This window comes from Pygocentrus nattereri, chromosome 1 (genome assembly GCF_015220715.1).
Source record: "Pygocentrus nattereri isolate fPygNat1 chromosome 1, fPygNat1.pri, whole genome shotgun sequence".
Lineage (NCBI taxonomy): Eukaryota > Metazoa > Chordata > Actinopteri > Characiformes > Serrasalmidae > Pygocentrus > Pygocentrus nattereri.
Window position 1 is genome coordinate 56,973,704 of NC_051211.1, and position 25,000 is coordinate 56,998,703.

General features: G+C 42.8%; 1 protein-coding gene across 20 annotated transcripts in view; it reads left to right on the forward strand.

Moving 5' to 3' along the window:
* Nucleotides 1–25,000, forward strand: part of cacna1c (calcium channel, voltage-dependent, L type, alpha 1C subunit) — a 367,076-nt gene that overhangs the window by 260,352 nt on the left and 81,724 nt on the right. For 14 of the 20 annotated variants that reach the window (XM_037537542.1, XM_037537573.1, XM_037537534.1 and 11 more), the window contains exons 6-9: nt 812–973; nt 2,370–2,572; nt 6,493–6,596; nt 11,195–11,367. In XM_037537542.1, coding sequence (XP_037393439.1) covers nt 812–973; nt 2,370–2,572; nt 6,493–6,596; nt 11,195–11,367 — 642 coding nt within the window. Of the gene's footprint in view, nt 1–811; nt 974–2,369; nt 2,573–6,492; nt 6,597–6,915; nt 7,020–11,194; nt 11,368–25,000 lie in introns of all 20 variants that reach the window. The other 6 variants (XM_037537538.1, XM_037537555.1, XM_037537559.1 and 3 more) reach the window with 1 other exon arrangement.

Below are 25,000 nucleotides of genomic sequence, written 5' to 3' on the forward strand. Positions count from 1 at the left end.
CAGACTTTAGCAGAGCTCAGTAACGCTGAGATTAATAACTGATCACATTGATTTATCAGTCTACTCAGACTTTAGCAGAGCTCAGTAACGCTGAGATTAATAACTGATCACATTGATTTATCAGTCTACTCAGACTTTAGCAGAGCTCAGTAACGCTGAGATTAATAACTGATCACATTGATTTATCAGTCTACTCAGGCTTTAGCAGAGCTCAGTAACACTGAGATTAATAACCGATCACATTGATTTATCAGTCTACTCAGGCTTTAGCAGAGCTCAGTAACACTGAGATTAATAACTGATCACATTGATTTATCAGTCTACTCAGGCTTTAGCAGAGCTCAGTAACGCTGAGATTAATAACTGATCACATTGATTTATCAGTCTACTCAGGCTTTAGCAGAGCTCAGTAACGCTGAGATTAATAACCGATCACATTGATTTATCAGTCTACTCAGGCTTTAGCAGAGCTCAGTAACGCTGAGATTAATAACCGATCACATTGATTTATCAGTCTACTCAGGCTTTAGCAGAGCTCAGTAACACTGAGATTAATAACTGATCACATTGATTTATCAGTCTACTCAGGCTTTAGCAGAGCTCAGTAAAGCATTGTGACTGCATTGTCTGCTCTACTGTACTCGGAACGTTGTGCCCTGTTTCTTATGCGGTGCTCAGTTTCCTCTATGTGTGCCCTTGAATGTGCAGCCAAATTATGATGTCATATGAACTCTAGTTAAATTTCTTATTACAGTTCCTCTGGACTTGTTTGTGGATTAACTCTGCTGCTCTGTTTTCTGCGTGCTTTCAGGTTTACAGGTAGTGTTGAACTCTATCATCAAAGCCATGGTTCCCCTGCTGCACATCGCCCTGCTCGTACTCTTCGTCATCATCATCTACGCCATCATCGGCCTAGAGCTCTTCATGGGGAAGATGCACCGCACATGCTATTTCTTCAGAGATGGAATAAAAGGTCAGCACTGCACCCTTCTTATAAAAAGTGCTCCTCGTCCAGATTCACCACTCATAAAATAAGATGACCATTCTCACAAATTATGCAGAAATGAATCATTATGCTTTATGCTTTATATAAAAAGTGAATAAATCTGTTACAGCAGTGTGAGAAGTGTAACTGTGAGGTAAACTAGGAAAGTTGTTGGCTGAGAATAGCATGCGGGTGGCTTGTCAGTATGGGTGATAATCCCTGTAATAAAACACCTCGTTTTATTTTAATGTTTTATATTGTACATTCTGTGTATATTGTTCATTATGTTCATATTTATTTATGGGAGCTAAAAATACGCCAGTAAGGTAAACAACCTGGAATCAGCCAGAAATGAACCCAACACCATTCGCCAGACTAAACAGGCTGTAAGAAGCTTTACAGACCGGCTGGAACAAAACAACATTAATACTGATCTGGACAAACTGACCAAACTGAGCTGAACCTGATATTGGGTCAGTTTTACGGCTCAGTCTGATTTGGTCCGACTCTGAAGATCAGACACGTCTGGCGAATGGTGTTGGGTTCATTTCTGGCTGATTCCAGGTTGTTCAGCTGTTCTTCTGTCACAGCTGCCGACTGAACAGCTGCTCAGTGGCGACGACAGTTTGGGAATTTAGTGTAAGGAGCTGGAGAATGAACTGCCGGCTGAGCGGCGAGTGGGCGGAGCTCGTTACTCTGACGTAGCAGCGAGCTGCTCGTTAAGGAGCTGTAATTAGGAGGAAGGAACTGAACATTAAAACATATTAAAGCCGCGTTCACGGCCAGTTTATTCATTTCTTACTGTATTTATTTAGCTGCTGTATTAAAGCAGTAGAGCACTCGAGGAGGGAGTTATCACCAATAACATCACGGCTGGGATGATCTACAGACACCAGATCACAGCCGGGATGCTATTTCACCATAACACACTCCCTCTCGGATTCTATGGCTTAAATATAGACATGCGTATTCCAACAGGTGTCAGTCACTATAAAAGGTTAATATTTGCCTAAAGTTAGCTAAAGTAGCCTTTATTACATATAACGTCTGTTGGAAAAAAGCATTTATAAACACTTGTGTAGGGTTATGTCAGTTGTCATGACAAGCTTATATAGGTCTCATGTAGCCTTACCAAGAGGAGCCCACAATAAAGTGTTACCTTAGTTGTAATACTGATTAATAATTAGCCTGAAGATAACGAGCTGTAGGCAATAAAGCAAACCCTTTTAAAGTAAACAACAAAGCTGCAAAGAATGCTGGGAAGCGTTCCCACCATGCTGCAGTATTATTTATATCATCATGATGATGAAATGATGTTTCTGCTCTTTATTAAAACTGCCTGTGTGCAGTCGCTGAGCTGAAGACTGTCCTTGTTGTCTGTCAGGTGCTATAGCTGAGGAGAAGCCGGCACCCTGCGCCCAGAACTCTGCCCATGGGCGCCACTGCACCCCGCCCAACATCACCAAGTGCGATCTGGGATGGGAGGGTCCGAATGACGGCATCACGAACTTTGATAACTTTGCGTTTGCCATGCTGACAGTGTTTCAGTGCATCACCATGGAGGGCTGGACTGATGTTCTCTACTGGGTGAGTCTGGTCTGAGCCCACAGCGCACACAACATACTGCAGTGCAGAACACCTAGCCTAGCGGAAACAGCCAGAGTAAACAGTCGTATGGTAGAGCCGTGGACCTTAAAGCCTGCTAGAGTCACTTTCCTCATCAACACCCCCTCTTTTCCTCTTTTCCAGCCTTTCTTTGGGGTCCTAAGCAGGTTTTTGGAGGCCTCTGTCTGTCTGACCAGGGCTCAGCCTTCCGAATGTTAAGAAGAATCGAACCATTATAACGTTTTATGTCCATTTTATTGTTGGAACGAGTAACGATTTACCATCTCAGCTGTAAGTGTGTCTCAGAATGTGCTAATGTCCTCGTGGTTAAAAAAATCTGAAATAATTTAATATAAATGAATGTAATGTAATATAAATGAAAACACAGACTCTGCTCTGCTTTAAGCTTCAGCTCAGCTGTAGCCGCTTTTCTCGCATCTCCAGCAGGAAACAGTTCTTGAATAGTGTCTCTCAGCGTTCGATTTTTGGGTGTCTGACAGCTTCTTGTTGCAAATTAAACCAATCGGGAAACCGGATGGAGTGATTATAAAAGTCTGTCTGTCCATCTTTAAAGTCTCAAAACTTTCTTTCCTTTGCCTTTTTACTCGCTAGCTATCGAGAGGAAAGTGTCTCAGGCTGTCATGCCAGTCTTCTGATTAATAAGCAGTTTGTTATTAATTGTGCTGGTTTTTGTGACATCATAGCTGTCACAGCTTAGTTTCCATAATAAGCTGCTTTCCGTTATACGAGCCCTTTAATGTCTTCCACTTCAGAAACACACCTACGGTTGATCACCTGGGTGCTGTCTGATTTTCAAATAAACTAAATGTCAGCACTTTAGAGCCTCGTTCATGCCCGGGCGCTTGGTGTCTTGCTAAGAGAAGAGAATTGTGGAGCTTGTTCACAACGTCCTGAAATAATGTGAAACAAAAACTCAAACTTTATTCATTCTGTATTCACAATAAGCTACACCAAGATAAGACAAGATAAGATAAGATAAGACAAGATAAGATAAGATAAGATGAGATAAGATGAGATGAGATAAGATGAGATGAGATAAGATAAGATGAGATGAGATGAGATGAGATGAGATGAGATAAGATAAGATGAGACGAGATGAGATGAGATGAGATAAGATGAGATGAGATAAGATGAGATGAGATAAGATAAGATGAGATGAGATGAGATGAGATGAGATGAGATAAGATAAGATGAGATGAGATGAGATGAGATGAGATGAGATGAGATAAGATAAGATAAGATAAGATAAGATAAGATGAGATGAGATGAGATGAGATGAGATGAGATAAGACAAGACAACATAAGATAATCACTTATTAGTCCCTCAGTGGGGAAATTCTCAGTGTTACAGCAGCAGCGAAAAAAAGAGAAGTAACAAGTAATTAACTTTAATCACTCAGCCAGGTTTTTACAGTTTGTTAGTATGTAGACAATATATATTAAAACTAAACATAAAAATAAGATAAAAAGTATGAACTCTATCCATCACAAAGAAAAACAAAATAAAAAATTATAAATAAATAAAAATCTAGGATATTTACACCGTAAGATATTTAGCCTGAAATTTTGCTCATGAGCTGCTGGCTTATGTCACGCATGTGACAGTGAGGAGTTACAATATAAACTACTGTAAATATAAAGCCCAGTATTTACACTACAGGGATATTTAACACTGTACTGCACACAGAGTGTTGATTATACTGCAGCTGAGCTCTAAACCACAAAACCTTAAAGGGGAATTTCTCCAATTATTCAGAATTTCTCAGTAAATCACTGTTTGAGATGTAAACAGAGATCCAGAGTTGTTTGGTGTGACATGGTTGATTGTAGAGACTGAAACACACTGAAAGATGAGAAATTGCAAGACAAATACGCCTCCTGTCCACGTTAAAGGGGAATTACACCCATTTTTAAAAATCTCTGCATGGTTCTGTGTTTGAGAACAGAGTGATTCTGCATGGTTCTGGGGGGAAATGCTTCAGATAGGAACCAGGGGTCATGAGCTTTTAAAGGAGGACTTCTGGTTCCTATCACAATCCACTGTAAACATTTCAGGTTAAGTAAGTTCCTCCAGAACAGAGCGTTTCACACCAAACTAATCTGAATGACTGTGTTTACATCTTAACCGGTTATTTATTCAGAAATGTGGGGTTTGAAAGCAGTCTGGCAGGTTGAGAGAAGTTTTGTGGATGAAAGATTTCGATGACTATTGACTTACAGCTCCAGCGCTAAAATAAAGAAGGACAATTTGGACACTAAACATGTCTTTGCGGATTGAATACGTCCTAGGTGAATTTAAAATGATATAAATATGATTTTTCATGCTTTAAGCTGAACAGTGCTGGATTATTCCTGTACAAACAAGCCTTGTCTATCATATGACTTGGTTTCCACGGTCAGGGTTTGCTAGTTCTCACTGTTAGTACAGTAAAAGTCTTAAAGAGCTTCACTCCGGAGAGGCAGAACACCACGAGCTTCACTACAGAGCACTCATCCCTCTCACCCCTCCATAACACACTGCAGAGGTTACTCAGCGCCTCGCGAGTGCTCATCGCCGCTGTTTAAGAAAAGCACCTGAAGAGTGAGGAGTGACTCGTGTTACAGTGATATGAGTCACGCGGCACTCGGTCTGCAGCCGCAGCGGGAGCCGTGTTTCTCTCAGTGACCCTCAAGTAGTTGCATAAAGAAGACGGCCTCCTCTTTCAAGCTCGTCTGCCCTTTGAGTTTTTCTGCTGCTGCTCTCATTTCTTCTTATCTCTCCCTCTCCCCCTCTCCCCCTCTCCCTCTCTCTCCCTCTCTCTCCCTCTCTCTCCCTCTCTGTCTGTCTCTCTCTCTCTCTCCCTCTCTCCCTCTCTCTCCCTCTCTCTCCCTCTCTGTCTGTCTCTCTCTCTCTCTCCCTCTCTGTCTCTCTCTCCCTCTCTCTCCCTCTCTGTCTCTCTCTCTCTCTCTCTCTCTCCCTCTCTGTCTCTCTCTCTCTCCCTCTCTGTCTCTCTCTCTCTCCCTCTCTCTCTCTCTCTGTCTCTCTCTCTCCCTCTCTCTCTCTCTCTCTCTCTCTCTCTCTCTGTCTGTGTCTCTCTCTCTCCCTCTCTCTCTCCCTCTCTCTCTCTCTCTCTCTCTCTCTCTCCCCCTCTCTGTCTCTCTCTCTCTCTCCCTCTCTGTCTGTGTCTCTCTCTTTCCCTCTCTCTCTCCCTCTCTCTCTCTCTCTCTCTCTTTCTCCCTCTCTGTCTCTCTCTCTCTCTCTGTCTCTCTCTCTGTCTCTCTCTCTCTCCCTCTCTCTCTCTCTCTCTCTCTCTCTCTGTCTCTCTCTCTCTCCCTCTCTCTCTCTCTCTCTCTCTCTGTCTCTCTCTCTCTCTCTCCCTCTCTGTCTGTGTCTCTCTCTCTCCCTCTCTGTCTCTCTCTCTCTCCCTCTCTCTCTCTCTCTCTCTCTCTCTCTCTCCCTCTCTCTCTCCCTCTCTCTCTCTTTCTCTCTCTCTCTCCCCCTCTCTGTCTCTCTCTCTCTCTCTCCCTCTCTGTCTGTGTCTCTCTCTCTCCCTCTCTCTCTCTCTCTCTCTCTCTGTCTCTCTCTCTGTCTGTCTCTCTCTCTCTGTCTCTCTCTCTCTCCCTCTCTCTCTCTCTCTCTCTCTCTCTCTCCCCCTCTCTGTCTCTCTCTCTCTCTCTCCCTCTCTGTCTGTGTCTCTCTCTCTCCCTCTCTCTCTCTCTCTCTCTCTGTCTCTCTCTCTGTCTGTCTCTCTCTCTCTGTCTCTCTCTCTCTCCCTCTCTCTCTCTCTCTCTCTCCCCCTCTCTCTCTCTCTCTCTCTCTCCCTCTCTGTCTGTGTCTCTCTCTCTCTCTCTCTCTCTCTCTCTCTCTCTCTTTTCCTAACTGGGCTTCTGTCCTCCTTCAGATGCAGGATGCTATGGGCTATGAGCTTCCCTGGGTCTATTTTGTCAGTCTCGTCATCTTTGGATCCTTTTTCGTTCTAAATCTGGTTCTGGGGGTGTTGAGCGGGTAAGCGGCATGTGTGTGTGTGTGTGCATTTGTGTGTGTGTGTGTGTGTGTGTGTGTGTGTGTGTGTGTGTGTGTGTGTGTGTTCCGGAGTCTGTGTTCTAACCTCAGAAGATATCAGAATCAGAAAAGCTTTGGACCGATGGAACAGGTTTCATCCCCGTGGAGAAGAAGGACAGAGAGGCAGAGGAACAGAACTAGAGCACATACAGAGGAAAGACAGGCCCATTATTGTTCCAGTGCAGTCGTTTGCTAATTGTCCCTCGTTCTCTCTCTGTTTATCTCTCCATCTGTCCATCTCTCCATCTCCTTTTGTTCCCAGGTGAACGATGCAGTAGGGAACTCCTGGCCATGGATTTATTTTGTTACACTTATCATCATTGGCTCATTTTTTGTTCTTAACTTGGTTCTGGGGGTCCTGAGCGGGTAAGAGACAGACCACCATGCGAACAGACAGACAGAACTGGGGTTGCTCATCAGGGCTTGGGGTTCCTGGGATCATTGTGTTCTTATTATTTAAGATTTTTGGAGCTAATTGGGTCTAAAAGTCTTCACAAACATCTATGAACTAGGAGCATGTTGGTTATACTGAAGAAGAAATTCTACTAGGACAATTAACTTTATTATATCTGATATAAACGTGAATAAACGACAGATATGAAGATCTTGATGGAGGTGAAGTTTAAGGTCATCCTGAAAGTGCGGAGAACTGTCCAGGGGTCTCATTATATTTCTTTTTACACTCTTAAAAATGATGGTTCTTTAAGGGTTATTAAAGAAAATAGTTATATATAGATATGAACCCATATTCAACTGAATCCACTACAAAGACGAGATATTTAATGTTCAAACAGATAAACTTTATTGTTTTTTGCAAATATTCACTCATTTTGAATTTGATGCCTGCAACACGTTCCAGAGAAGTTGGGACAGGGGCAACAAAAGACTGGGAAAGTTGAGGAATGCTCAAAAAACACCTGTTTGGAACATTCCACAGGTGAACAGGTTAATTGGAAACAGGTGAGCGTCATGATTGGGTATAAAGGGAGCATCCCTGAAAGGCTCAGTCGTTCCCTGCTTATTTCAGCAAGACGATGCCGAGCCACATTCTGCACGTGTTACAACAGCGTGGCTTCGTAGTAAAAGAGTGCGGGTACTAGACTGACCTGCCTGCAGTCCAGACCGTCTCCCATTGAAAATGTGTGGCGCATTATGAAGCTCAATATACGACAGCGGAGACCCCGGACTGCTGAGCAGCTGGAGCTGGACATCAAGCAGGAATGGGAAAGAATTCCACCTACAAAGCTTCAACAATCAGTGTCCTCAGTTCCCAAACGCTTATTGAGTGTTAAAGGAAAGGTGATGTAACACAGTGGGAAACACGCCCCTGTCCCAACTTCTCTGGAACGTGTTGCAGGCATCAAATTCAAAATGAGTGAATATTTACAAAAAACAATAAAGTTTATCCGTTTGAACTTTAAATATCTCGTCTTTGTAGTGGATTCAGTTGAATATCAGTTGAAAAGGATTTTCAAATCATCGTATTCTGTTTTTATTTATGTTTTACACAACATCCCAACTTCACTGGAATTGGGGTTGTAAATAGAATCCTTTTGTAAAGGGTTCCTTGTTTACCAAAAAGGGTTGTTCTATTGTTACGATGTCCAGCCTGTAACAACAGATGAACCCATTTTGTTGCTGTATAGAACACTTTTCAAAAAGGTTCTATATAGAACCATATAAAGCACACTCTTCATAAGTCTCAAGAACCATTTCACCATGCAATAAAATCCGTTATTTTATTACCTGAGAAAAGTCCAGCTGTTCCACCTCCTTACAGGGTCTTCTTGTGAACCGTCTCTGCGTAACGATCGTTTAAACTGATTCTAATATGGTGTTAAATCACTTCTGATTAGTTATTAGTGTACAAATATTTTTAATACTCTTTAGAGAACCAAAAGTGGTTCTCCAGTGGCACCGCTCCTTAGAACCCATCTCAGCACCCTTCATTTTAAGAGCTGTGGGGTTTTGTGATTCCATTATACTGACCATAGATTATACACCGGTCAGGCATCACATTCTGACCACCTCCTCGTTTCTGTGCTCACTGTCCACTTTATCAGCTCCACTGTACACTGTATAGCTGCACTCTGCACTCAACAGGACCTGTTGACTGGATATTTTTGGTTGGTGGACTATTCTCAGTCCAGCAGCAACACTGAGGTGTTTAAAACTCCAGCAGCACTGCTGTGTCTGATCCACTCAGACCAGCGCAACACACACTAACACACCACCACCACATCAGTGTCACTGCAGTGCTGAGAATGACCCACCACCCAAACAGTACCTGCTCTGTGAGGGTCCATGGGGGTCCTGCCCACTAAAGAACAGGGTAACAGAGTATCAGAGAAACAGATGGACTACAGTCTGTAACTGTAGAACTACAGAGTGCAGCTATACGGTCAGTGGAGCTGATAAAGTGCACAGAGAGCGGAGAAACGAGGAGGTGGTCAGAACGTTACGCCTGACCAGTGTGTCTTAGAAACAAAATATTTAGTTAATATTTAGTTAGACTGTATGCTGGACCACTGGACCGCCCTTTTTTCAGAGAAGACATAAAATTCAATTACAGTCTGTTTTGGAGGTCCCACAGTTCAGCCTTGAACTGAATATTTTAATTACATCTGGAAATGACCGCTGTGCTGATGCCAGACATGAATTAAATACGCTTAACGAGTGCTAAAATGTGCAATATTATATTAGGTAATAAATGGACATGAGCTCACTGTGTAAACACCTTATTTATACTGAATTAGATTTTTTTCAGTTGTAATATCATCTGACGTGGTAGATGTTACACCAGCAGCTGAGTTACAGTCAGAATAAGCTGGTGCTCTGAAGAGCTGCAGACGTGTGGATGATCTCGTACCTTCATGACTGTGCTGAGAGTGTACAGGCTTCCTGTGCAGGGAAATGAATGTCCATGCTAATTGACTGAATGCCGCAGACGCAGCAGAGACAGATTAGACTGAAAATCGGTGGAGTATTCGTTTAAGAGAAATCTCTGAACAACATAAGAAAGAAAGCTTCCCTGTTTAAGAAGGACTCACCCAGACCTGGCTGATGCAGACAACTGCAGTTCCAGTGCCGCCACCCGTGTTTGTACAATCCTCCCACATGTCGTTTGATATGAAAGATGGAGAGAAACGCTGCACACTTTTCCTTGTACACCGTACACAGACGGCATATTTAGAGTTGTACACCTCTTTCATTCATGCGTTCCTGGACAGAATGTGTCCCGTTTGTGCTTGTGGCTTCGCACAACTGGCCGTCAGGATGGGGACAGGGCACCTCTGCCCACTTTAATGTTCCTGTCACTTTTCTACAAACCTCAGTTCCAAATGTGTGAAACATCAATAAAAACCCAAAGAGCTGATTTGTAAATTCTGGTTGACCTGTATTACATTGAAAACAAAAACATGATATTCGTCGTTTTACATTATGATTTTTTGTAAATATACACTCATTCCAAATTTGACGCCTGCAACACATTCCAAAAACTGTAGGATGTGAGTGCATTCGGCACTGTGTTAAGGACTAAATACACAAACTTGTCCAGTTTGAAAAGCGGATTTTTTTCCATTTTCTTCAGCTGTGCAATCATACAGCTATGCTGTTGTGACACAAGCAGAATGTTTCTTGCTGTCATATTAAATGTGGACATCCCTGAAAAAGACGATGTCTAGAAAGCAGTGAATATTGCTCCAAAATCTTTCAGCCTTACTGGAGCTTTGACAGATAAGCAGATTACCCACTAATGCCCCCGACACCATGAGAAATCCTGACTTTTGAACTTTACACTGGTAACATTTCCACTGAGCATCAGTCCATTTCAGATGGGTTTGAGCCCGGAGAAGTCGGCGGTGTTTCTGGATGTTGTTGATATTTGACTTCCACTGTGCACAGTATAGTCTTGCATTTGTAGCTGCAGCGACGAACATTGTTTATTGAAAGTATTCCTGAGCCGACGTGGTGATCTCCATCACAGAAACACAGAAACATTACAATTTTTAAGTAGGAACATCTGAGGAATCAAAAGTCACAGTGATACTGGGCCTTGTCCATCATGATTTCTCCAAGTCCTCTGAAACTATGATGATATGCATGCACACACACACACACACACACACACACACACACACACACACACACACACACACACACACAGACACAGACACACACACACACACACATATATATATATATATATATATATATAAATTGAGGTTCCTGGTGATTTTAGGGTCATTTACCACTTTTGCTCATATCTTGCATGATTTCTCAGACAGAATGTGTCCTCTCTTCCTTGTCCTGCTGCAAAGGCTTAGTACAACTGGTCCTCAGTGTGTTTCTAAAGTATCTCTGCCTTCTCTGATATTTCTGTCACTTTTCTGAACTGCCGGACTGTGTGTGTGTGTGTGTGTGTGTGTATGTAGGTGTTGTCCAGAGGTGTGCAGATGTTTTGTTTACATTGTAAAGATGTTCAGATGTCTGTCTGTTTCTCTCCTCTTTTCCTCTCCGTCATCTCCTCCGTATCTCAGAGAGTTCTCTAAAGAGCGTGAGAAAGCGAAGGCACGTGGAGATTTCCAGAAGCTACGTGAAAAGCAGCAGCTTGAGGAGGATCTGAAGGGCTACCTGGACTGGATCACACAAGCAGAGGACATCGACCCAGAGAACGACGATGAGGGACTGGATGATGACAAACCCAGAAACCGTAAGTACAGGATGGGCAAAAGAAAAATAAGTGTTGAAGTTTATTTGGGATGTTGTGTATTTGTACACGCCATAAAGGCACTAATTATGAGGTGCTTTTTTAGATGTTTATTATTTTAATTCTAATAATATTAGTGGTACTACTATTACTAATGACAATATTAATAAAAGGTTTGGCACATATGTGTCAAACTTGGTTCCTTTCAGGTCACAGCTCTGGAGAAACTTGCTCTGCTAAGACTCTGAATTCAGTTCAAGGCCTTGTTCAATGTTATTATTATTATACTAAGCCAATCGCAAGTTTAAAAAAATGGCACATCTTCATCTTCAGAACAGACCAATTGAGCCCAGTGCACCTTTCACTCACCTTCTCTGGTCTTTGGGCGCTTGTGAAGTGATGACTTTTTCCACTGAGCTCTTAAGTAGAAGCTCTAATGTCTGTCTACCGCATCTGCAGTAAAATGAAATAGACTGTGATTTTGCCTGTATTTATCAGATCAGTAAGCCTCTTTATTCAAAATAGAAACCAATGGGATGATGTTTTATCTCCTCCCCATTGGCTTCTATTATAAATGTGCTTTGAGGTTTTCAGTGGTGAAACATTAAAATTATTGACCATGGTAATCAATCATATTCTACAGATGCAGCAGACAGAAATTAGGTTGTAGGCTGATTATCTTTTGCTGCTCTGATTTTGGACAGAAATAGCTGGAGCATTAAAGTTTAATATGGTCTTGTTGAGGAAGATGAGGCAGAGGGATGTTAGAGCTGCTCTAGACTTCCACACTGACACGGCAGAGGCTGGAAACCGTGTGAACCGCTGGGAATCAGCCTACTCTCGCTTTAATACCCTACACTGGCTGTGGACACGAGTGAGGTGAAGATGTTAAACACTCTTAACAGCACACAAGGAGTGAAAAACCATGTCTGACCATGTACTGACCGTTGTGAGGACTCACACCTACACAAGAGCTAAGCACAAAGCCATGAAGGCAAGTGCACAGAAAGCCAGTGTTTGTTGACATTGAGACTGTGGTGGAAATATAGGGTTTATAAAAGAGGGTAAACGAGCAGATCTTGTCTGCAGGACAGCTCACATTCAGCCCCACCTTCCTCATCAGTGCAGGAGAGAGAGGAGTCGGCATGAGTAGGTTGGTTTAGTTTTGCTAATGCTGTATAAATATTTATATAATGTAGAAAGTGGGACTAAATCCATCTGGATTAGGATTAAGGTGAAATATAACATTTAACATTTTGTACAAACGCAGTGAAGTTAGTGCAGTGCAGTGCAGTAACCCATCACCTAATCTTTCCAACACAGCTTCTGTAAACACATCTTCAGAATTCAGTTTGAAACATCAGTCAAATCTGATCATCTGTGTGATGCCAATGAAATTTTTAAAGCTAACTTGTCCTACAGTTTTGTTCTTTGTTGTTGAAGTTTGTACACCTCTTTTATGTCAGCATCACCCTAGAAACCATCTTCGACCCCATAACAACCACCTAGCGACACACTAGCATCCACCTGGAACACCATAGTAACAGCCCAGCAGTCACATTGGCTACCGTAGCGACCACATTGCAACACCTTAGCAACCACCTGACACACTATAGCCACCCCTTAGTCACATCCTACCAATTAAATTGGATACCATGGAAATGCAAACAAACTAACATAGCAACTGCCAAGCCAAACCCCAGCAACCACATTAGATACCATGGCAACCACCTAGCAAAACCTTAGCAACCACATGAATCACTATCGCCACCCCCTAGTAGCACCCTAGCAAACACATTGGATACCATAGAAACTCGTGAACAATACCCTAGCAACCACCTAAACTACCACAACCACTGCCAAGCAATGCCATAGCAACCACCTCAAATACCATAGTAACTGCCAAGCAACACCTTAGCAACCACATTGGATATCATGGCAACCACATTAGCTTAGCAACTATCTGAAAGACTATAGCAACCATCTAGTAACACAAAAGCAACCAAATTGGATACCATGGAAACTGCTTAATAATACCTCAGCAACCACCTACAGTACCATGGCAACTGCCAAGCAACACCCTAGCAACCACAAGCAGAGTTCATTCTAGCGGCTTCAAACGATCCAAACCCTAAGATCTGTCCGTATCCGGCAGAGAACTCCTGACATTAACGCTTCCCAGCATTTCCATGTGCTGGGAGTCCATCCACTCTGATGAGGTGAGTAGCTTTAGCTGGCATGTATAATGAGTGGCCAGCCATGTCTCTTCTCGTAACTATGGTAGCCACATGGTGACCATATGTCGGGCAGCTCTTGGTGCTGAATTCCTTCTGCTGGAGTGGTTTTGCTGGCACAGCTTTTCTGGACTGGCTCTAGATTTCTCTGCCTGAGGGGTCCTGCGGCCCAGCCAGCCATCACACCATGTGTCACCAGCTGTGTGTTAGTGGACCCAAAACTCCACCAGTCAGTGCTGGGCAACACCGCACCCTTCATCACGACATCGGCAGTGCAGGAATACGTGAGCCCATATGGCTAAGCTTGTGTTCATGACCTGTGCAGAATAAAAAGAATTTACTTAACTGCATTTCTTGGGTTATGGAGCAGAACAACATTAGTGGTTCCCCAGTTCTGTGCATAAATGGTCCGATTAGTACTATGATAGAAGAATATCGGGTAACACTTTACTATGATTGGTCCTTTGTAGATTAATAAACTCAACAGATTATAAATTAACACATCAACAACATATCAGTGAAGTAGCAGTAGTGAATTGTCTGAATACACTGAAGTAACCTCAACCCGAACCCTAATCCTAACCCTCACCCTGGCCCTAATCCTAACCCTAACTTTAACCTCAACCCGAACCCTAATCCTAACCCTCAACCCGAACCCTAATCCTAACCCTCACCCTGGCCCTAATCCTAACCCTAACTTTAACCTCAACCCGAACCCTAATCCTAACCCTCACCCTGGCCCTAATCCTAACCCTAACTTTAACCTCAACCCGAACCCTAATCCTAACCCGAACCCTGGCCCTAATCCTAACCCAACTTTAACCTCAACCCGAACCCTAATCCTAACCCTCACCCTGGCCCTAATCCTAACCCTAACTTTAACCTCAACCTGAACCCTAATCCTAACCCTCACCCTGGCCCTAATCCTAACCCTAACTTTAACCTCAACCCGAACCCTAATCCTAACCCTCACCCTGGCCCTAATCCTAACCCTAACTTTAACCTCAACCCGAACCCTAATCCTAACCCGAACCCTGGCCCTAATCCTAACCCTAATTTAACCTCAACCCGAACCCTAATCCTAACCCTCACCCTGGCCCTAATCCTAACCCTAACTTTAACCTCAACCCGAACCCTAATCCTAACCCTCACCCTGGCCCTAATCCTAACCCTAACTTTAACCTCAACCCGAACCCTAATCCTAACCCGAACCCTGGCCCTAATCCTAACCCTAACTTTAACCTCAACCCGAACCCTAATCCTAACCCTCACCCTGGCCCTAATCCTAACCCTAATTTAACCTCAACCCGAACCCTAATCCTAACCCTCACCCTGGCCCTAATCCTAACCCTAACTTTAACCTCAACCCGAACCCTAATCCTAACCCGAACCCTGGCCCTAATCCTAACCCTAACTTTAACCTCAACCCAAACCCTAATCCTAACCCTCATCCTGGCCCTAATCCTAACCCTAACTTTAACCTCAACCCGAACCCTAATCCTAACCCTCACCCTGGCCCTAATCCTAACCCTAACTTTAACCTCAACCCGAACCCTAATCCTAACCCTCACCCTGGCCCTAATCCTAACCCTAACTTTAACCTCAACCCGAACCCTAATCCTAACCCTCACCCTGGCCCTAATCCTAACCCTAACTTTAACCTCAACCCGAACCCTAATCCTAACCCTCACCCTGGCCCTAATCCTAACCCAACTTTAACCTCAACCCGAACCCTAATCCTAACCCTCACCCTGGCCCTAATCCTAACCCTAACTTTAACCTCAACCCGAACCCTAATCCTAACCCTCACCCTGGCCCTAATCCTAACCCTAACTTTAACCTCAACCCGAACCCTAATCCTAACCCAAACCCTGGCCCTAATCCTAACCCTAACTTTAACCTCAACCCGAACCCTAATCCTAACCCTCACCCTGGCCCTAATCCTAACCCTAATTTAACCTCAACCCGAACCCTAATCCTAACCCTCACCCTGGCCCTAATCCTAACCCTAACTTTAACCTCAACCCAAACCCTAATCCTAACCCTCATCCTGGCCCTAATCCTAACCCTAACTTTAACCTCAACCCGAACCCTAATCCTAACCCTCACCCTGGCCCTAATCCTAACCCTAACTTTAACCTCAACCCAAACCCTAATCCTAACCCTCACCCTGGCCCTAATCCTAACCCTAATTTTAACCTCAACCCGAACCCTAATCCTAACCCTCACCCTAACCTCAAACAAAAACCTAATCCTAACCCTCACCCTGGCCCTAATTCTATCCCTAACCTCAATCCAACACACATATCTGAACTTTTACCTGGATTACAAACTTATACAGTCTTATTACAGTCTCATATATGGTCTTATTACAGTCTTATTACAGTCATATATACAGTCTTATGTACAATCTTATACAGTCTTATTACACAGTCTTATACACAGTCTTATACACAGTCCTATTACAGTCTTATTACAGTCTTGTACACAGTCTTATATACGGTCTTATTACACAGTCTTATTACAGTCTTATTACACAGTCTTATGTACAATCTTATACAGGCTTATTACACAGTTTATTAAAGTCTTGTATTCACTGCTGCTACATCACTGATATGTTATCCCCTAACCCTATTACCCTGTTCTTCAGTGGTTAGGACCCCCATGGACCCTGACAGAGCAGGTACTGTTTGGGTGGTGGGTCATTCTCAGCACTGCAGTAACACTGACGTGGTGGTGGTGTGTTAGTGTGTGTTGTGCTGGTGTGAGTGGATCAGACACAGCAGTGCTGCTGGAGTTTTTAAACACTGTGTCCACTCACTGTCCACTCTATTAGACACTCCTACCTCGTCGGTCCACCTTGTAGATGTAAAGTCAGAGACGACAGCTCATCTGCTGCTGCACAGTTTGTGTTGGTCATCCTCTAGTCCTTCATCAGTGGTCACAGGATGCCGCCCACAGGACGCTGCCCACAGGACGCTGTTGGCTGCCCACAGTCCAGCTGCGACACTGAGGTGTTTAAAAACTCCAGCAGCACTGCTGTGTCTGACCACTGAAGAACAGGGTAACTACAGTCTGTAACAAGGCAGACACCTCCACTCTCTGCCTCAGCATTAAAGGGTTAATCAGTGTAGTGCTCGGGTTACTTGATCCAGATATTCAACAGGCTGGTTGTGTCAGCGGTGAGTAAGACTCAAGACTGTAGGAGAGGGATGAGTCCAGCTGGAGGAGATGTACTGGTTGTTCAGGAACACTCAGAGCCTAAACGTGACAGCATGAACTGCACTTTTCCTTTTAAAGGTTTTATTTGTGAAGTTGACCCTCAAAATGAGTGTAAGGTTATCTCCAAAAGATAAAGGCTGGTACATTCTCAATCTGATGTTCTTTACATCGTGTGTAAATTTATTGATGAACGGATCAAAAGAAACAGCCCAAAATGACTTGGAAAAAAAATCTGGTTCCATTGACTTCCATTAAGAGTCAAGTAGATTTTTCCTCCTCCTGTAAAGTTACGACTGTGGAGAGACGAGGTTTTCTTGCGATAGTAGTGATAAAGACGATTGTAGTGTTATTTAAATTGTCATTGTTTTTTTAGTTGTTGTGTGATTGTACACCACTGAGCAAAAGACCATTAAAATTAATTTAACAGGCAACAAACAAGAAACATCTACAGCGAAATATGATGTGTCCCTTCATTCCAGCTTCCGTTCCTCTCAGGAGCCTCACTTTCAGCTCCTCAGAGAACCTGCAGACACGCCTCCAAAGCTCAGTCTGAGGAGCTGGTTGATGAGTTTCTAAAGTAATCAAACCCATTCAGTGGTGTTGAGGTCTGGACTCTGGGGTGGTCAGTCCAGTGCTCTAGGACTTTAAAAGCTTATTTGTTTGATTTGCACATTTTCTGCTGGCTCTCTGTGACAAATTCGACCATCTTCTGTTATCAGTACACACTTCAGAAAGATGGTTCTCCAAGGGTTCTTTAGTAAAAGATGCTTTATAGAACCATTTGCCTGCTGAAATTGTTCTTCAGATTGATGGAGAATGTGTTGTATATGGTTCTGTTTAGATCCTTTTTGAAAATGGTTCTTTATAGCACCAACACGGGTTTTTCTGTTACAAGTTTTATAATCTTAACAACAAAAGAACCATTTTGATGCTATAGAACCACACACAACACGTTCTCTATCAGACTGGATAACCATTTCACCATTAAGCATTAAGCGTTAAGCATGCAAATAGTTCTATATAGAAGTGTCTGTAATTCTTCTGCTATAAAAGGCCAAATGCCATGGTTTTACGGCTCAGTCTGATTTGGTCCGACTCTGAAGATCAGACACGTCTGGCGAATGGTGTTGGGTTCATTTCTGGCTGATTCCAGGTTGTTCAGCTGTTCTTCTGTCACAGCTGCCGACTGAAAAGCTGCTCAGGGGCGATGACAGTTTGGGAATTTAGTGTCGTCTAACCGTTTTGTTTTAGTGGGTGGTTGGTGTAGTGGGTAACACCTCTGCCTTCTATGCTGTACACAGGGGTTCAATCCCCACCCTACACTGTACCAATAAGACTCCTTGGGCAAGACTCCCAACACCACCTTCGCCTTCCTGTGTGAAATGATCAAACTGTAAGTTGCTCTGGATAAGAGCGTCTGCCAGATACTGTAAATGTAAAATGTATTGGCTGGAACTACCTGTTATAATTCACAACACACCCCCTGAATGACTTTCTCTACATATTAACTGTTTAATTATGCAGAAATGAGAAAAATCACTACAGCTCATCTATAAAAATAAAGAATTACCTATTAAAAAGTTTTTAGGGAGCTAAACGTGATTCTTCTGTGATACGTGATGCTTTCTGTTCTCTGTTGTTTGAGGAGTTTTGTTTGAATGAAAAGCCCATGTTTACGTCAACATGTCTGTATGTGAAGGTGTGGGTGTGGGTGTGGGTGTGGTCTCAGTCTTGGCCTTCTTCTGTTGTTTCCAGGGAAGACTCGTCGTTTACAGTACTTTCGTGGAGCGGTGAAGAAAAAAGCGGCCGTACTTTGTAAGGCGTGTGCGTCTGCATGGCAAAAACTGTTTACTGCGCAAAAATCTGTAAATGGCCTCAAAACCCTGACCGCTCCCCTCAGCCCGGCTCCAGAAACGTCACGAGAGGAGAAATTACCCTTTAACAATCGAGGGGTGTCCTCTGCGGTCTGAAGTCACAGGGTTATGAGGGAGTGAAAGGGTTACCCCCCCACCCCCCTTTCAGCCATGATGTTCACAAAACCCCAGTAATCCCTGCTCTCACCAACGTTAATGTTCACAGTCATGACAGCGCTGTGCGGTCATATTCTGAATATTAACAGAAACGATGACCCTTGATTAATGAGAGATTTTAAGGCATTTATTGCTGTTCTCTGTAGGGCTTTGTTTTCCTTTGGTTGGCATATTTAGAGCTGTTTGAAATGTGGTGCATGATTACCCCAGTATTATTTCTCTCTTCCCTGCAGTATTGTCCCTTATTTCCTTATTGACTGTGCATGAATTATGCGTATACCTTCTTGTTTGCCACATATAAAGATGCTCCATAGGTAAGTTCTGGTTTGGGCGATTCAGATAAGGTTATTGAGGTCGCTGACCATCCAACTAAGGTAGCCTTTTAATCATAATCATCTTGGTACATTTATGAGTGATATGGTGCAATTTTTTAAGGTCATTAAACTTTGTGTACCTTTCAGAGTTCTGTACACATTAAAATCATCTGATGTTTACTTCATATTGGTCAAATACATAAGATAAAATAAGATAGACTTTTATTATCCCACTGGGGGAAATCTGCATGGTTACAGCCGAATACACAGTCAGCAGATAAAGAGCAGGAAGTAGACAAAGATGTGCATCATACAAAATGCAAAATATAAGACATACTATAGAAATAAATAAATAAACAAGGCGTCTGTTAGCAGAAAAATATTAAAAATAAAAATAAAATTGTACAAATGTACAGTTTACACATGCAGTTGTGTGGATATTGCACATTTCTGAGCAGGTAATGACTGGATATCACGCAGAAACTGTAGATATTGCTCAAAGCCAGAGCACCAATCAGGGCCCAGCGGTCACTTTGTTTAGAGCTGGTTTTGACCTGTTGGTCATACCGACCCAGTGCAGCACGCGGTTCAACGTCAGCGCAGCAGCGTAAAACTTTGGGAGAGTCTGTTCAACATAAATGATGAACTAACCTAACTTTGTGTAAATAGAGCTCAATATAGAAATATGTCCACATATGCAGTCGAGACTGACGCGGCTTTTTTCTGAATTTCTACAAACACCATTTCATTTTATAGTAAATGAGTTTGGGCTGGTTTATGTTTATGAACAGAGGCCTACAGATCAACATAGTAAAGAAGATATGAAGATAATTCATATTTAATACTTTTACTTTATACTTAAGTACATTTGAAGGTAAATACTTTAGTACTTTTACTCCAGTGGAGGTCTAAAGGGAGGAACTTCTACTTTTACTGGAGGAATATTTTACCTCGGGGGTCTCGACTTTAACTCAGGTACAGGGTTTGTGTTCTTCACCCAGGACTGAGTGGCTGAATATGTGCGTCGTGTTTGTATGTTCGTGCTGATGTGTGCACAGTTCATATGATAGAATCTGAGTGGAGTCACTCGGTGAAAGATGCTGCTACTGGTCTTTAAATGGAGCCCTTATTTTACACATCTCTTGTATTTATAGAACATAAAGTGTGTGATTTTATGGAGAAACAGCCATAGATCATTTTTACGTGACCAGCCTCTCTTTAGAATTGAACAGGCTGTTGTTGTGGCTGATATTGTTGCTGTCCAAAGGAAAATGTATCTCTACAATAATATTTTTACAGGAGGGAAACATTTTTAACTTTTAATGTTAGTTAATATAAAGAGGTTTTACTCCAGTGATTCAGTAGCATTTGCCATGAAGTTTTCACATAATGTACAGGACAGCTGCCAAAATCAAATAATGTGCCGTATGGACCAGATAATGAATGTTTGATATTTTTAGACTATTTATTTTTTGAGAGCAGGGAAAATTTTGGTTTTCCATAATATGTGTTAAACTGTTTGTTTTAAACGGGAATTCCACTGATTTTTTCAAAACTATGCTGAGTCAGAAATCACAGTGGCGGTGATAGGAACCAAACATCCAGACGTCCATTTAATGTTAGCAACGTCACAGAAAGTTATTACATTAAATGATTATGAATACATTACCGGAATATCTAAGATGTTATCAGACAAATAGTCCCTATAAAACAGATTTATTCCAGATTTTCCACTGTTTTCCATCATCAACATTCCATATAAGCTCAGAAGACTCGTGTAGGTTCTCTGGTGGTTCTGGATGGTAAATAAAGTGTCTATATCTGTGTTGTAGTCATGGCGACGCCTGGTTCCCATCACCACCACTGTAAAGGAATTCTAGTCTTAAACTACTGTGTATTACTCTGTTTACATCTCAACAACTGAATTAGAATTCACTCAGAAATGTAGTAAAAATCAGTGGATTTCGCCTTTAGATGAAGCCCTGAGATCAGGCGAAACCCTTAAGAAAAGTGTCCTGTGCGTTATATTGTGAAAATGATGGAATCAGTTGGTTTCTGGGACTGTTTGAGGAAAGGGGATGTAATGTGATGACCAGTCCACTCGTGAGGAGATCAAGTATTAGCTGATGACCATGCAGTTCAGGTCAAGCCGGTACTCAGACTCTGACAGTGATTTTGTGACCTGAGGAAGTTCTCACTCACTGACATTCAATAGGAAAGTAAGTGGACTGGAGTGTAAAAACACGATCATTTCAGCTAGAATATCTCAGGGACGTGTGTTTTGTCCTTTGTGTATAATACAGGCCGGCGTTCTGCTCCACTGCATAGCGTATTGTAAAATCAGGAGTCGGTGAACGTACCTGTGGACAAAGAAAGCCGTTTCTCCTGCACATGCTGTCCACTGTGCATTGTTCTAACTATAGGCTGTCATCTAGTTCACCCTGTCAGGCCGTGACCACTGGAGAGATCTGCTTCTGTTCTGTCAGGATCTGCAGCTAATGAGCCTCCCAGCTGACGCGTTACACTGATCTCCTCTTTCCTCCTGATCCCACAGTGGATCCCACAGTTATACACAGGTTAAAGAAAGTAATCAGATATATCAGACTTATTGTGAACGATATGATGTGTAATGATGTCTTTTAAGACAAGTTATATAAAACATTAGGGGACAAAATTACAAAAATATCTGTAATGTAAATGTTTTCTTATTTATGGATGATTCAGCTGAACATTCAGAATTTTAACTTAAAGTCTCTCTTTTTGCTCTGAGTGACTCTAAACCTTAATTATGTTTATTTTATTAAAACTAATGACTGGTCATTCCATTTAGTCTCTACCAAAACAATCAGAACTCGACCCGAACTGGACCGAATGTGTCCGTCGTGTCGGTTTCAGCTCATTCTGAGCTCAGAAACTCAGCAAGTCATGACCAGCAAACTCAGCTCTGAGCAGCTGTTCACACAGAAAATCACCATATTTTACACTAAAACACTAAAAAGAGCTGAACTGCAGAAAATATGGAGATTCTTAATGTTCCTCACTGACTTTCAGACTTTGGGACACATTTACTTCAGAACACTGGGAGCTAACTGCTCACCATGTGGCCATGAGGGGCAGGGATGCAGCATCACTGCCTGCTCTGAAATGCAAATTAGGCTCCGCCCACATAAACTCATAATAAGTTTAAACCTTTCAACTTCACTTTAAAAGAAATCAAAGATATTTAAAAATACAATAAATAAAAAAACAAAAATACAAAAAATGCAGTGTTATTTTAACAAGTTGAAATTTCTGTTGGAATTTTGTATCTAATTTAATATCATATTGACAGACTGTACACACAGAGCAGAGGTTTACGCCCCCTTCTGGTGACTACCTGGGCAAGTGCCTGCACTCTGTACTGCACTACATCCAGTAAAACAGGGCTGGTTCTGCTCTCGTGAACACCTGTTATCGCTGAGGACTGAACTTGCAGTCCCCTGACTGTAGGGCACAGCCAGCTACGGCACTCGGGATCCGGAAAACCTCATCCGAACATAATTTATCACAATAACGGGAGCATGTTGGGTCATACTGCCCCACTCCGTCTCATAATTCTGACTGCACTTTCGGATAGATGGACATCATGCGTCTCATTCGGCACGAGGTAACAGTGAAAATGAACGCATTAAACAGAAAGAAGTGAGACCGGAAGATTAGACTGACTGGAATGTGTGAATGCAGCATGTGCTGTCGTTCCCTCGCTCTGCTCTGCTTAGAGACCCCACCAGCATGCCCAGAGGGCCGGTTATCCACGCCTGCATGCGATTGGCTGCTTGACTGGTTTAGATTTATTCTGTTGATGATGATAATTAACAGGCCGACATTGTTTCCTGGCCTTTGCTGTATTCCTGTCTGTTTTCCCAGCTTTTTATTTATTAACAACATTTTGCTCCAGATTTTAAAGGAGTAGATCAAGCAGACATGCTAACGTGGCTAACACTGGGTGTAGCAAGTATCGATTAGCATGATGTCATTTGCATAATGCTAATTGATGTCCATTTGCTTTCACTCACTGTTAGCAACATTGGTGTGTACTGACCAGATAAGTCCCTCAGAAGGAATCCAGCCAGCTGGACAGCCTGTTTCTTAGAGGTTTCGCTTTAGACCTGCCAACGTAAACGATGTGACTGGGTGGCAGATCCTGGTCCTCTTGGGTGTAAACGAGTTCATCTGCAAGTGCTGAGTTATTCCCTCACACATGCACTCTCAGACAGAGCGCCGGACGCCCCCAGATGACTTCAGACAAAGCGGGGAGCCTAGCTGTCCGCGCCGTTACTCCTCCCATAAAAGATTAAAGATTTTGCCACATTTTGTCAAAACTACAGAACATCTGCTCCCTGCAGGGAGACGAACTGCAGGTACCTGTGACTGTAAAAGAGTAAAAGAGCACACTCAGTGATAATTTGGTTGCTTTTATTATCAAAAGGACTCACAGGTCCTCTTCTGCTCTCTATAGCTTGGCCATAAACTTGACATTTAATCTCTGCTGCACCGTTTCTCCTTTCATTTGTCTATAAACTCTGTGGGGTTCTGCATATTTCATGTCCCTGATAAAGGAGGCAGTGGCTTTTTGTATGGAAAAGCAGCAACAGAGTTTAAAGCAAATACAGTTTTCAACCTATTCTCTATCCACATCTGTAGCTTATGGTCTATTATAACAAGCAAAAACTTCCCAGGATGTCAGTTTGAAACACACTGATGATAAAAGTCAGCTGCCCACAACTTCATGCAAACCTCAGTTCAAAGAAATTTGTGACTGTATGTGAAATACTAATAAACACAGAAAGCAGTGATTTATAAATAACTTTCATCTGAATTTGAACTGAAGCAAAGACGAGATATTTAATGCTGTACCTCAGTCGTCAGCAGCCCACTGCCTTTAACTCTTTTACCAGATTTTAGCCCTGACTGTCCGTCTGAGTCTGAGCTGGTCGGCTCTAGTCTGCAGACGTTTGGGTCAGTCGGAGTCGACAGTTGGAGAGAGACTCGACTTGTTTGAGGGGCACTGGCTCCAAATTTTTGGCCTCCCGATCGCATTTCAGACCAGTCGGAGTTTATCAAACTGATTTTTCGACCCGATTTTGATTGGCATCTAGTGTAAACTGATCAACAACTCAGTCTGAACGAACTCCTGCAGCAGCCAATGAAAACAGAGCGTGACAGAAGGAAATCGAGTTTATGTGCATTAAAAGCTCTAAAAATACCAAGTGATCACATTTTTAAAGCAGTGACCCTCACCTGAACATGCTTACCTGCTGCCGCTTTACAGCTTTACAGCGGCAGCAGCTCACGTTTGTTTATTTGCGTCTCCTAGTAATGGGAGTTCGCGTGAGTTCGTCTGAGTTCAGTGAGTCTCGTTCAGTTCGGCAACACCTTAAAAGTTGAGTAGTATGTGATCCCGGATTGTTTAGTGTGGATCCCCAATATTTCAGTCACCAAAAAACCTGCAGAAGCCAGTCGTATAGCGTGAGACGCCCAGTCTGTTTATAATCTGCTCAGACTTTATAAGTCGTGGAGTGAACCCAAGGCTTTTCCTGACACTAATGCATCTGATCCGGCCAATCAGGAACTTCTGAAGAAGTTGATTAGCTGGAGCAGGTGTGGCAGATTGTGGTTAGAACCAGATTGCAGAGGAAGGTCAAACTCCACGGCCAGAGTTGGTGACCACTGCTTTACCTTGTCCAGGGACGTGGGACATTTTGGACAGATGAGCTGACTGATGACCAATCAGATTGTTGATATTTGGGGTGATGACCGTTTGTATCACACCCATGACCCGTGGCCCGTGGTGGGA